Source organism: Podarcis cretensis (genome assembly GCF_951804945.1).
Source record: "Podarcis cretensis genome assembly, chromosome: 1".
In the NCBI taxonomy this organism is placed as follows: Eukaryota; Metazoa; Chordata; class Lepidosauria; order Squamata; family Lacertidae; genus Podarcis; species Podarcis cretensis.
In genome coordinates this window covers 10944033-10957259 of record NC_137170.1, presented here as the reverse complement: position 1 = coordinate 10957259, position 13227 = coordinate 10944033, and the positions used below count along the sequence as shown (strand labels likewise).

The following is a 13227-nucleotide window of genomic DNA, read 5'->3' as shown; positions in this document are numbered from 1 at the left end:
GAAAACCCTGCATTGCCAGTCCCAGTCAGCTACCACATGCTGCAGTTTTGATTTTGTTTTCCCTTCAGATCTCATCTGTCCTCTCTGCTGCCTTACTTTTCTAGCTGAGCAGTCCCTGTCTTTCATTATGACACCAGTGACAATTTTTACCCTTTCAGTTTAACACTCACTAGATTCATTGTCACAGTTCTGCATTGTTAAAAATTTAATCGGTAGGCTCCCATAATTTAAAGAAGTGGGGCTTAGTCACTGGGAAAATCTTGATCTTTCCATAATGTTTGATATGCAGGGCTGTGTATAGTGTGCATTCACTTCTTCTGTTCTAAAGAGCCTCATGATGTGAAGTAAAAATATATAATATGTACGTATTCGTGGCACATTTGCAGTATAGCTCCTTATTCTGCATTGGCGCTCTTGCAGTGAGGCATATGGTGGTGGAAGACTGCTGCATGGAGATAGGGTTTAAATGGCTAGTAAGATCAGGACAGCAGGATATTTTGGCATTATGGAAGGATAGAGGGCTTTCTTTAGTGTCTGGGGTGTTAACCCATGAGAGACTATCCGAGACCAGGCATTGCTCACACATTTCCAAGCTTTTATCTGCATCCATAAAGACTAGAAATTTGGTTTAATTTTTCTTTCTTGGATTCAGATGCCTACTGCTGAATTATGCGTCAGGTACTACTTAAATAGTGCACTTGCAGGTATAACCTTGCTGTTAGGTGGTCATTGATATTTTAATAATAAAGAACTGAAATCTAGGAAAGCTGCTTCCATTCTAGGTAGACTGTGCTCCAGTAGAAGAGCAGTTGGTCTAGTTTGTTATAAAGCATTTGATGACAAAGCAAGTATAGAAATTTAATAAATAAAACAATTACTATTTATGGCCCTTTAAACTGTGTGTGTGGGGATATATATTTTTGTTTGTTACTATGTCTTGCCGATCGGAAGGTTGGCGGTTCGAATCCCTGCGACAGGGTGAGCTCCCGTTGCTCGGTCCCTGCTCCTGCTAACCTAGCAGTTCAAAAGCATGTCAAAGTGCAAGTAGATAAATAGGTGCTGCTCCGGCGGGAAGGTAAACAGCGTTTCCGTGCGCTGCTCTGGTTCACCAGAAGCGGCTTAGTCATGCTGGCCACATGACCCGGAAGCCGTACGCCGGCTCCCTTGGCCAATAAAGCGAGATCAGCGCCGCAACCCCAGAGTCGTCTGTGACTGGACCTAACGGTCAGGGGTCCCTTTACCTTTATATTAGGTATTTTTGTGTTTTTACATTGTAAACCTCTCTGTGATCCTTGGATGGAGGGTGGCATAGAAATTGAATAAATAAACAACATTCTGCTAAATCATATTAGAAACTCGGACTTAATTTTGCACTTTTGTAGCGGGTTCTGCTTCTGGCCTTTATGTAACCTCAGCCCTGTTGAGAGCATAGTGGTGCTGCCCTAGTGTGGGATCATGAATCTGCTCACAGTGCCACAGGATGCGATGTTCTGCTCCACAGTATTCATTGCATTGTCTCATTCTGATCCAGTGACACAATGACTTATTGTCCTTAGTTTGCCTATGTGATGTACCACTATGATGGAAAAGCTCTTTTGCTGATTTGTTTGCTGTTGATTATATAAGCCCCCTGATGAAACTCCAAGCTTTCTCCATGAACTTGGGGAAATTGTGGCATTAATGGAGGGTTGTAAGCCCTAGGAAATGTATATTCCTTTGATCTGGAAACATCTTGGTGAGGAGCTTGCCCCAGGTTTTTAGCCTTTTGACAATCTTACCCACCTTAGGAGGAATAGGGAAGAGGCCTGACAATATCCTGCTCTCCTTGAACACTCCTGCAAGGGTGCCATTTATCCTTAAGGGAAAATTAATTTTGTATGTTGAAGACTGGTGACAGTGTAAGAACCTGTGGAGCTGAACACTTAGGAGAATAGAGAAAGTGGTGTGTGTGTGTGAGAGAGAGAGAGGGGGGGGGAGAGGGAGGGAGGGAGGGAGGGAGGGAGGGAGGGAGGGAGGGAGAGAGAGAGAGAGAGAGAGAGAGAGAGAGAATATGAACAAATATATTTGGAAACAGGTTGCCGGGGGAGTTAGATCTCAGTGAATATAGGAACATTTATGGTTCTGTTTTTGAAAAAAAACCTACTGTTTGAACAGAACCACTTAAAACATAATTAAGAATTAAACCTTTCAGAGTTCTGGAAACTGACACAAGCATTGATTACCAATAGTTGTAAGTGTGACTGTCACTCATATCATCATGGCTGCCTGCATATTGCCATCACTTGCCGTTGTAGAGCAGAACAAGTAAAATATTGTGTTTCCCACACTGAACCAGTCCCCTGTAACAGCTGTTTTATATTGATAAAGGTTGAAGCAGGTCTGAGCAGGTTGGCTGTTTCATTTAAAGCATAAATATTTTGCAAGGTTTAAGGACATTAGCAGATGATAGCTCTAAAACGGCATCCTTATGTTGTATTTTTGTTGGTTGCTTACTTTGGAATAAATTATATTACAGTGGATGATGACTGTTATTACAGTGTATATCTACACAAGTTGTATGGTTAAAACCTGTCTGGCTTGTGTTAGTATTGCATCTTTAATGTGTTGTTGGTTTACTGTACTTTTTCTACAAATCTTAATGGCAGCTGTAAATGACACAAAATAAGAGGAAATGTCCTTTTATGGACCAGGAGTATGTTAAATAGCAGGAAACAGAGTAGGGTTAACTGGACATTTCTCTGAACGGAGAAGATAGAAGGTGGAGTTTCTGAAAGATTGGTATTGGAACTTGTGCTTTTCACTTTGATTAAAAGAATGCAGAGTTGGGAGTGAGCAGTGAGATGACCAAGTTTTATGATGGTACTAAATTGTTAAAAAAGATTGTGCAGAGCTTGCAAAGGACCTCTCCAAACCAAGTGGATGGGTGGTAAAATGACAAATACAAATCACTGTCTACAGTGTAAAGTGATGCATGTGAGAGCAATAATCTTAAATTCACATAGACGCTTATGGGGTCTGAACTGGAGGTGACTGACCAGGAACAAGACCATGGGGCCATAGTGAATGAAGATGTCAACCCCATGTGCAGCAGCTGTGAAAAGGGCAAATTCCATACTAAAGATAATTGGGAAAGGAATTGAAAACAAAACTGCTGATACAACATTTCTCTTATACAAATCTGTGGTGTGACCTCATTTGGAATAATGTGTAAAGTTCTGGTTGCCTCACATGCAAAAGGAAATTGCAGGGTTAGAAAAGATCTAATTATGGGCAACCAAAATGATCAAGGGGATAGGGCAGCTCCTCTATGAGGAGACGTTGCAGCACGTGGGACTTTTTAGGCGAGGAAAAATGGGAGTAAGAGGTGACACAGTAGAAGTTTATAAAATCATGCATGGCATGGAGAAAGGGGATAGATAAATGCTGCTGAATACTAGTTTCTGGGAATGGCAGGAGGAGAGAGTGCTATTACACTCATGCCCTTCTTGCATGCTTCCCATGGGCATCTGGTTAACCAGTTTGAGAACAGGATGCTGGGCCAGATGAACCATTAGCCTGATTCAGCAGGCTTTTCTTCTCTTCTTATTCCTTGGATGCTATCCAACTAAGTCAGCTAAGTCATAAGTAGTTCCACTGAAGTCCATTGATTCAAGTAGTTCAATGAGTATAACTAGCATTGATTGTTTGTTTCTTGATTAAATTTGTACCCTGCTCTTCCTTTTATACGAGCCCATGGCGAATACCACCCCTTCACTTTCCTGAACTTCAGCCATACGTTCTCACTGGAGGATTTATAGTATTTAAAAAATAATAATTTAGAACACATCACTATATTCTGCTATAATAATTCTTTTGACATGTTTTTAGTCCTTGTTTATATAAGCTTTGCCAAACATCAAGGCTGAAAATGAAAATGAAGTAGTGTGAAAATATTGTGTGTGTGTGTCTGTGTGTGTGTGTGTGTGTGTAATTTGAGTATGGGTGTCCCATATACTTGCAAAAAGGTATATATAATAAATATTTAATTAATTTATGAATCACATGAGGCATCTTGAAACAATTTTACAATACAGTAAAAGATACAGAACAGTTAAAAGCAAGTGCATATAAAAACATTTTTAAAAAGCAGCTATAAAAAAATAAATATGGGGTCTAAAAGCCAAGAGAAAAGGCAGTTAGTTGTCTGATAGCAATGGGAAGGTGTTCCAGAGGTTTGGTTCTGCCAGACTAAAGGGCTGATTCTGGAATGGACCTACAGATAGACTGATATCTGCCAGACCTCTACTACAGAACACAGTGATCAAGTAGGTATGCAGAGGATCAGACGATCTTTTAGGTACCCAGCTGTATAGGGCTTAGTATACCAATATCAGTATCTTGAACTTAGCCAATTGGCAGCCAGTGAAGTTCCTTTATCAGTGGCACAATGCGATGGTGATATTCTGCTCCAGTGAGCAACCCAGCCACTGGGTTTTGTGCTGGCTGCAGCTTCTGGGTCAGCTTCAAGGGCCTCTCTACCTATAACATGTTGCAGTAATGCAGTCTGGATGTTACCAGTCCATGGGCTGGCAGTGCTGAGACAATCCAGAATCACCTGGTCAGCAGCCTGACCAAGTGAAGTTGGTAGAAGGCACTCCTAAATATATATAAGTATCATAATGTTCCAAAAAAGGCAATAGCCAGTTCCTAATAGCCTCTTTATCAGGTTTGATTGTTTACCATTGAGTTCTGTAGGACAAATAAGTGACCTGTAGTTGGCAGCACTGTTACAGGGCGATGTTGCTGGCGTTCATAAATAAATTTCCACGCCTCCTTTCTACCATATAAGTGAATGCCTGGGGTTCATTCATGTGGAAAAGCTAATTTTAGAGCTGCAAACAGCTTCTTGTGCTTTCGTCCCCTTCAACTATGTACATGCAAAACCTCTTCGCTTCAGTTTTGATTAAGGGGGTCTATTAGAAAGCCACTACACAAGTAATACTAAAAACAGCCTTGCAAATAAGCTTGCAAAAGTTAGTAGCCTGCTGGGGACTAGCCAAGCAGCCTTAAGGGACTGTGAGAGAGGGAGCAGCCTATTTGATTTCTAGCCTAGATGTTATCCATCCCTCTTGCCTGCCTGCAGTTTCTCATTGGATACCAGGCTGGTGCACTGTGAGTTTTACACACTCTCACTTTTAAAAGAAATCAACTGCTTGTTGCTGTGTGGCACATAACACAGGAGTGGCCCCCTTCAGTTAAAATTATAGTCTTCAGAAATGTGGTGTTATAAGGTGTATGTCTGAACCCACATACATGTTTACCCCAGTGTTTGACATTCCCCAGGCGCATTTTGCTATTGGCGCAGGTCCAGTTGCGGCTACATGGAGATTCCTGGGCACCCGGCTGGCTACCGCAGTCTAAAAACATCTGCCTTTTAGTCCACAGTTAATAACATTTCCATTTCCGCTGTTTCTCCTCCTTGCATACTGAGAAAAGTGAATTGTTGTAAAAGCAAGCTACAGTCAAGAAATGTAGTTGAGACTGTAGAGTTGTGAAGGGACCCCCCAAGGGTCATCTAGTTCAACCCCCTGGAAAATAGACGTTCTGTTGTGGCAAGCGTAACCTAGGTTTAAGGTGCCGTCTGGCACCCAGCTTATATATCTGAGTTTCTCACACTGGTTCACCATGTGTGTAGACCCACAATGAGAGGAATGGAACCTTTTGCATGGAGTCAGGACGTCTGTCTGTTAAGAACTTGTGTATACTTTTAACTCTACTGCCTACTAAACAACTTGTCACACCAGGAAATAGGGGAAATTATTGCTTATAAGACAGAAATGGAAGAGATTATGAATTTTCATTACGGCTGTTCTTTCAAGGGTAAGATAGAATGAAGTATAAATCAGATAGGTTTAAGATAGCTACTTTTCCATACAACTATTTCATTGCCAGCCTACCTTTACAAGTATTTCCTCAGAAGATATTAGGTTCAATCTTAAGAAAGGATGCACAGGGTTGTATCTTTTGTGCATACAGTGATGATACACTATTGAAAAGCCATTGTTGTAATAAGGTGTAATTGAACATCCCAATGTGCTGCTGTTGTTCTGTAATTACACTGCAGTAGTGTTGGTGCTAGTAAAGGAGATTCCCCCCCCCCCCAATGCAAATAGCAGCTTCAAAGAACCAATTTTCATCAGTACCAAAGCAGGGGATGAAAGAGTTTTACTCTGCCTTTCTGCCAGCTGGGTGCCTTCGTAATGATCAGCCGACACTCTGTGACTTCTGTTTGTGTTTTGACCTGTAGGAAGGACTCTGTGAATTGAAAACAGAGACGTTATATGCACCTTTGTTATCCAAGAAAATCTTTCAGTAAAAATAAAATAATAAATTATTATTATTATTATTATTATTATTATTATTATTATTATTATTATCCTCCATGCATGGCTACTTTGGCTCTCCAGTCGCTTTCAGGTATATTGTTCTTCAGTCCCAGCACAAGTGATCAATTTTCTATTTGTGTGGCCAGATGGAATCATTGATTTTCTTGAAGTTATTTATGTATCTGCCACAATATGTATATCATTCTTCTCTACTATTATACAGCAAAATGTGTGAAATCCAAAGTATCTTTGGTGGAACTAACACTTGGCATTTGTATAACTGTTAGGAGAGGTGGAAGTGCTTTACATACATTATCGTTACATTCGCACCATACATCTAAAGCACTCCTATCACTTTAACAGTCATGGCTTCCCCTAAGAATCATGAGAACCGTGGTTCATTCAGGGTGCTGGGAATTGTAGCTCTGTGAGGGGGTCTCGTAACAAGTCTCACCACCCTTAATAAACTACAGTTCCCAGGATTTTTTTAAGGGAAGCCCATGATGGTTAAAGTGGTGTAAGAGTGTATTAAATGTGTGGTGTGGATGTGAGCTATCTCCACCCTTACAACATCATTGTAAGGTAAGTCAGTGTCTACCTATTGTAGCATGTGCTGGGGAGGAACTGGGGGTGAGGGGGGTTGAGTTTGAGAGACGGTATCTTGTATAAAAGGCACTCGGTGAGTTTGTGGAAGAAGCAAGATTTAAACTGAGGGATCTTTGCCACTTTGGCTAAATTAGATTGCATAGGTCAACCCTTTGATCTATTGCTCAGATTAGATGAATAGCATAAATAGACTCTCTGAATGATCACTGCTACTAGGTGTTAATTTTAGAACAAAATATAAACAGATAATCTCTTAGGAAACCTGCACCAAAGGGAAGTTTAAATCAGTTGTTTGGTATCTGTTGCTAATAGACTGATCTCTCACTATGAAACACCATGTGATGGAAGTATATATTGGTGCATAACAAATATTTTAGTAAAAGTCAGCATCCTTTTTCTAGGATTATATCAAAATGCACCCTCTTGTGGCGAGAAAAGAAAACACTAAGTACAAAACCTCTTTTATTTCCTGCTTACTCTTTCTCAGTAATTTTAAAGTCTAGTCTAATGTGTGAGAGAAAGCTCAAATTATTGAAATGATTCTGTTTCATCTAAGTGAACTGGAATATTGAAATGCATTAGGAGGAGGTGACAATTAGGCACAGTTGTATAAAGTTTCAGACTTGGGCTATGGATGACTGAGTTAATTTCCCTTCTTAATTGTGAGCCTTAATGACCTTGGACAAGGTGCTGGTTTTTTTGGCTATCATCTAACAAGGTGCTTGTGAGAATAAACTGCTTCTGCTCCTTCCTGATAGAGGCTTGATCTGAGCACTGTAAAGAAAGGGAGCAGGCTGCGTTGTCAATTGATGTCGGCCTCGTGAGGTGTAGCCATAGCAGGGCACATTTTCATTTCTTGGAATATGAGCTATGCTTTGTGTCCAAAGTATTCTCAGAGGGAGATGCTAGCCAGCTTAGAGGAGTCACATAGTTTTTTCTTCTCTCTAGAGCTGGTAGTAGGTGCTCCCTGCTTTCATCACAAGGATAAAACGGAGGTAAGAAATGATTGGTGCAATTTGGAAACCATAAAGTGCCATATACATTGTTCTTATCTAAGAATAATCTGCTAGTGAAATGCATTATATCAATTTATGGAGTCATTGGGCAATTTTTATCAATTTGTGAATGCACTCTAATTCTTCTGATTGCCTTGCCCTGTAATCTTGATGAGAGAGAGCAGCCTTTAATTGTGTTTGTTCAATTTCCCAGGTTTCTTGCAATATATTCCGAACACTTCCTCCTAGCGATAGCAATGAGTTTGATCCAGAAGAAGATGAACCCACCCTTGAGGCGTCATGGCCACATTTACAGGTGATTTTATAATTTAATTTTTTTATTATTTTAGAATTAAAATCAAGCACACCAACTTACTTGCTGGAAGGACCCTGAAATGGGACAGAACGCAAAGTATTTTAAAAAATCAACAAAAATACAATTTATTGTGATTAGATGGACCGGGGCGGGGATGGTTTGTGACAGTGTCCAGTTAGGATTAATGTGATACGCCCTCCTGGGTTATGTCTTATAACTCCCCAGTAACCCAGCCTGGTGACTGTGGGGCAGGATTGACCTTTTTAGCTCTGCAGCCACGTATGGACCTGACCTAAGGCCGATTTAGTCCAATATTCTGTTTTTACAGTGGCTATCTAGATACTTATAAGTGGCCTTCAAGCAGGACAGGAACTCGCCAGCACCCTCCCCACAGGATAGTAGATAGTTACAGGCTGCAGCAAAGTTCTTTTTGGGGAGAAGGAGGCAAACTCCCTGTAACAGATGGCCCCCTGTCCAATGGCAGGGCCTGATAACTCCCCTTTGCTCTGCCTAGAAGCCTCCAGTAGCCCACGACCCTCTGGCTGGTTCAGGGGACCAAAGCTTACTTCTCCTTTCTGCTGCAGGTCCAGTGCAACATTTAAGGATTCAGTAGTCAGTGCTTCGCGGGTGGCGTTGTGGGTTAAACCACAGAGCCTAGGACTTGCCGATCAGAAGGTCAGCGGTTCGAATCCCCGCAACGGGGTGAGCTCCCGTTGCTCAGTCCTGGCTCCTGCCAACCTAGCAGTTCGAAAGCACATCAGAGTGCAAGTAGACAAATAGGTACCGCTCCAGCAGGAAGGTAAACAGCGTTTCTGTGCTTCTCTGGTTTGCCAGAAGCGGCTTAGTCATGCTGGCCACATGACCCAGAAGCTGTACGCCTGCTCCCTCAGCCAATAAAGTGAGATGAGCGTCGCAATCCCAGAGTCGGTCACAACTGGGCCTAATGGTCAGGGGTCCCTTTACCTAGTCAGGGCTTAACTTCAAGTTTTGGAGTTGCCACCCTAATCTGAAGTTTTTATTTTTAAACTAACAGTGTGTACAAGTATCTCCCTTTGTACACCGCCTCATTTTTCTGCTTTGTAAACAGGTATGCTATTGCATTTACCTGAAGTGTTCACACAAAATAAAGTTAGAAGCCAGGAAGTCTTAGCAGTATCTAATCTACATTGCCTTAGTCTCAAATGACTTTAAACTTCTATTTCTCAGCTGTCACCTGATGTGCACTTTTCTGTATATAGTTTGCCCTGGCCATGTGAGGACAGCAGAAATCTTTAGTTTGACACTATCATAATAGCTGTTGCCATTTATTTTTTGCACTGTATACCCACATGACAGGTTCTGTTAGTTTTGATAAACTTCAGGCCTCTTTCACTTTCTGGTTCCCTTTGAAAATTGTGTTCAGATTCGCTATGCAGAATAGTAACAGTATGCCATATTACAGGTGAATGTATATAGATAAATACAGATTTAGTGATGTTAAATTCTATAGTTAGCTTCACATTCTGTTCAGTATGGATATTGATTTTTATAAAAGGGACTAGGAAACACCATTTTAAATAGTTTCCTAGGAAATACAAAGGCGCATTGAGGAGAAGCAGCTATAGGCTCCAGCTTTCAGTCCTCTAGCAGCTTATATTTAGCTAGGCAGAATACACTGAGCCACACCTTATGATGGTCTTGCAACTTCTAAAACCAGTTTCACAGAGATTTTAATAAATACCAGTGTTATCGCTTCCTTTCCACTCTTTCATTCATGGAACTAATGGTCCTGGCCACTTGCTTTCCGCTAAAAAGATGCAGGCTTTGTGAACAAAGTGGCCTGGGTTCAATCCAGGTAGGACTGGGAATGCCCCCTTTCTGAAACCTAGGAGAGCCAGTGCCTGCTGGGGTAAACCTGTGATGAGACTTAGTGAAAGGAAACTTCATGTGTTCCTGCTTACGTGCAAACCTGGGCAACGGTAGCCTAGTAGCACACCCACCCCAGTTCTTTAGGAGAGAACAATTAATTGCAACGTAGCAGGCTGTATAATCCTTTCCTTGCCCCAAATGGTGCCACACGGATTTTTCACCCCACAGGGTTATAAATGCCCACACATTTTAAACCCCACGGGGGGAAAGTTGCCTGGCATGGGGACTTGGAGTGAGGAAACAGGGCAGAGAAGGACTTAAGTGCCCTTTCCATCCACTGATTCCCTCCCTATCAGTTCTACAAAGTGGAAAGGGCTGTTGGGCATGTTTATGTGTAACCTGCAGTCAGGCCCTGTGGGGTGGAGAGGGAGAGAGTGCGGGCACACAAATGCCTTCCATGCAGGAGGCAGTCATCCCGCCCCCCAACAAGTTTGGAGAATCCAGATTAAAACACATTATTCTGCACCAGACATCTGTGTTGTAGTTGAATGCTCCCAAACGCTTTCTAATTACCATTAAATGTTTCACCAACATAATAATTGCTTTATTTTATATGATTTCAAGAGTCTGGAGGGCAGAGGAATGCTGATTATACCCCTGGGAGCTTTGGCAAGCCAGTGCAAAAGAGTTTGTAATGCCTGCTCTTAGAATGAGCTGCAGTACTTCTGATGGCAGCTAAATAAAAAGAATTAATAGGCGCTAGGCTTATGCCACTCTAGGCTATATGAACACAGGGAAATAACACATTATTTATTAAGTTAAATTGGACTTATATCCCATCCTATCCTGAGTAGGTATGAGTGGCAGTGGTAATATTTAACTATATGTGTGGGTGGGTCTGTGTCTCTGAAAAGGGCCTATAGAGGGGGGAAAGACCATGTAAATAAACCAAGGAAGGGTGGGGCAGGAGGTAGGGAGAGATGGGGAAACAGTTTTATCAAGGTGGTCGTGAACATAACCTTTTTTAAAAAAAAGTTGTTTGATTCAGCAACAGTCTCCTCACACATGCAGAACAATGAACTCCTCTGTGCAGTAGGAGGGAGGGCAGCAGATTGGAAAACACTCACTTGAACCTGGGGTAGGCACATAAGGTAAAGGTAAAGGTAAAGGTACCCCTGCCCGTACGGGCCAGTCTTGACAGACTCTGGGGTTGTGCGCCCATCTCACTTAAGAGGCCAGGGGCCAGCGCTGTCCGGAGACACTTCCGGGTCACGTGGCCAGCGTGACATCGCTGCTCTGGCCAGAGCCAGAGCCAGAGCCAGAGCCGCACACGGAAACGCCGTTTACCTTCCCGCTGGTAAGCGGTCCCTATTTATCTACTTGCACCCGGAGGTGCTTTCAAACTGCTAGGTTGGCAGGCGCTGGGACCGAGCAGCGGGAGCGCACCCCGCCGCAGGGATTCGAACCGCCGACCTTTCGATCGGCAAGCCCTAGGCGCTGAGGCTTTTAACCCACAGCGCCACCTGCGTCCCTGGTAGGCACATAGACGATGTCTTTACCCACCATTACCCACCATAGACGATGTCTTTACCCACCTGCTACTCTTGCCTCTCTTTAAATACGGAAGCAGAATAATAATTTACTGTTTCGTTCTGTAGAAATGCAGCACGCATTAACACATTACTAAATTGTGTTGTGATTTATTGCAGCTTGTATATGAATTTTTCATACGATTTTTGGAAAGCCAAGAATTCCAGCCCAGCATTGCCAAAAAATACATAGACCAGAAATTTGTACTACAGGTAAGGAGGTCTGCTCTCTTCGAAGCTCATGAGAGTGTTTGTAATGCTAACTTTTATTTTTTTTAAAAAAATACTGTAGGTTGATTACTGGAGTTTCAGTAAGTCTGAGGGACTTAAAAAAACAAGCTGCATTCAGAAGCTGTCACTGGAATGTGTGAAGGCAATTATGAAATACTGTAACTTAAATTTGGTAGAAGATGACATTAAATGTTTGGCACTAAGAAGTAGCTAACTTCACATGAGAGAGAATGCCACACAGCCATCTCCTGAAACAATTCTCAATCTTCCTCCACCTTATGAATAAAATTCTGTGGTGCTTGAACCTGCCCCTCCCTGTTAGATCTTGCCAAGGATAAAGCAATATACTGGTCCATCAGTGCTTATATGCAATTTGGTCCTTCTGTTCATGGGCAGACTCTTTGATCCAGCAAAGGCTTCTGTGAAGAGGAGGAAGAGAGAGGTGATTGCCATACATTCTCCCTTCTCTCTGCAGTCCCTTGCGTCCACACCAGATCTGCTTCAGAGAGTTCGGATACCCTTTGGGTTCGAAAATAGTCAGCCGTGAGGCACATTTTGCACCTGGCTATCAGCCGCTTCCGACCAAGCACAGATACCTGAGCTCCAGGATGACATCTGATATCTCCACCATCTGGAGGTGCATACCTGAGGATCCTTGGATCTGGACTGTTTTCACACACTAATGCCCCTTCCTGTAGAATTCTGTCAGTTATATTTTCGCTGCACAGTCGGAATGAATTTCAGGAACCAAAATGTGGGGTTTTTTCCTGTGCAGTCTGAGCAGGAGCAGTGAACAACAATATGGTCAGTTGCTGTAGCTTGTCTTCACTTACCCCACTCCATTGCTGTGCAGAATATTCTTACCTTATGAATGTGTTACCGTCAAGAAAAAGAGGTAGAAATAGGCCCGTATATATGTGGACAGACCCTGGATAAAGTGACTTTTCTTCTTTAAGTTCTCAAAGCTCTTAACCTAGCTCAAGGGTGTCATCTGAACTAGTTAGAGAATCAATCACACCAGCCCATCATTTGAAAAATAAGAAGAAGAGTTTGGATTTGATATCCCACTTTATCACTACCCGAAGGAGTCTCAAAGCGGCTAACATTCTCCTTTCCCTTCCTCCCCCACAGCAAACACTCTGTGAGGTGAGTGGGGCTGAGAGACTTCAGAGAAGTGTGACTAGCCCAAGGTCACCCAGCAGCTGCATGTGGAGGAGCGGAGACAAGAACCCGGTTCCCCAGATTACGAGTCTATAACTCTTAACCACTACACCACA

At 42.4% G+C, this 13227-nt stretch overlaps 1 protein-coding gene across 5 annotated transcripts in view; it reads left to right on the top strand.

Moving 5' to 3' along the window:
* The window catches only part of PPP2R5E (protein phosphatase 2 regulatory subunit B'epsilon), an 89282-nt gene that overhangs the window by 57650 nt on the left and 18405 nt on the right, over positions 1–13227 (top strand). For all 5 annotated transcript variants that reach the window (XM_079947681.1, XM_079947680.1, XM_079947683.1 and 2 more), the window contains 2 exons: positions 8181–8282; positions 11840–11932. In XM_079947681.1, the coding sequence (XP_079803807.1) occupies positions 8181–8282; positions 11840–11932 (195 nt within the window). The remainder of the gene's footprint in view (positions 1–8180; positions 8283–11839; positions 11933–13227) is intronic.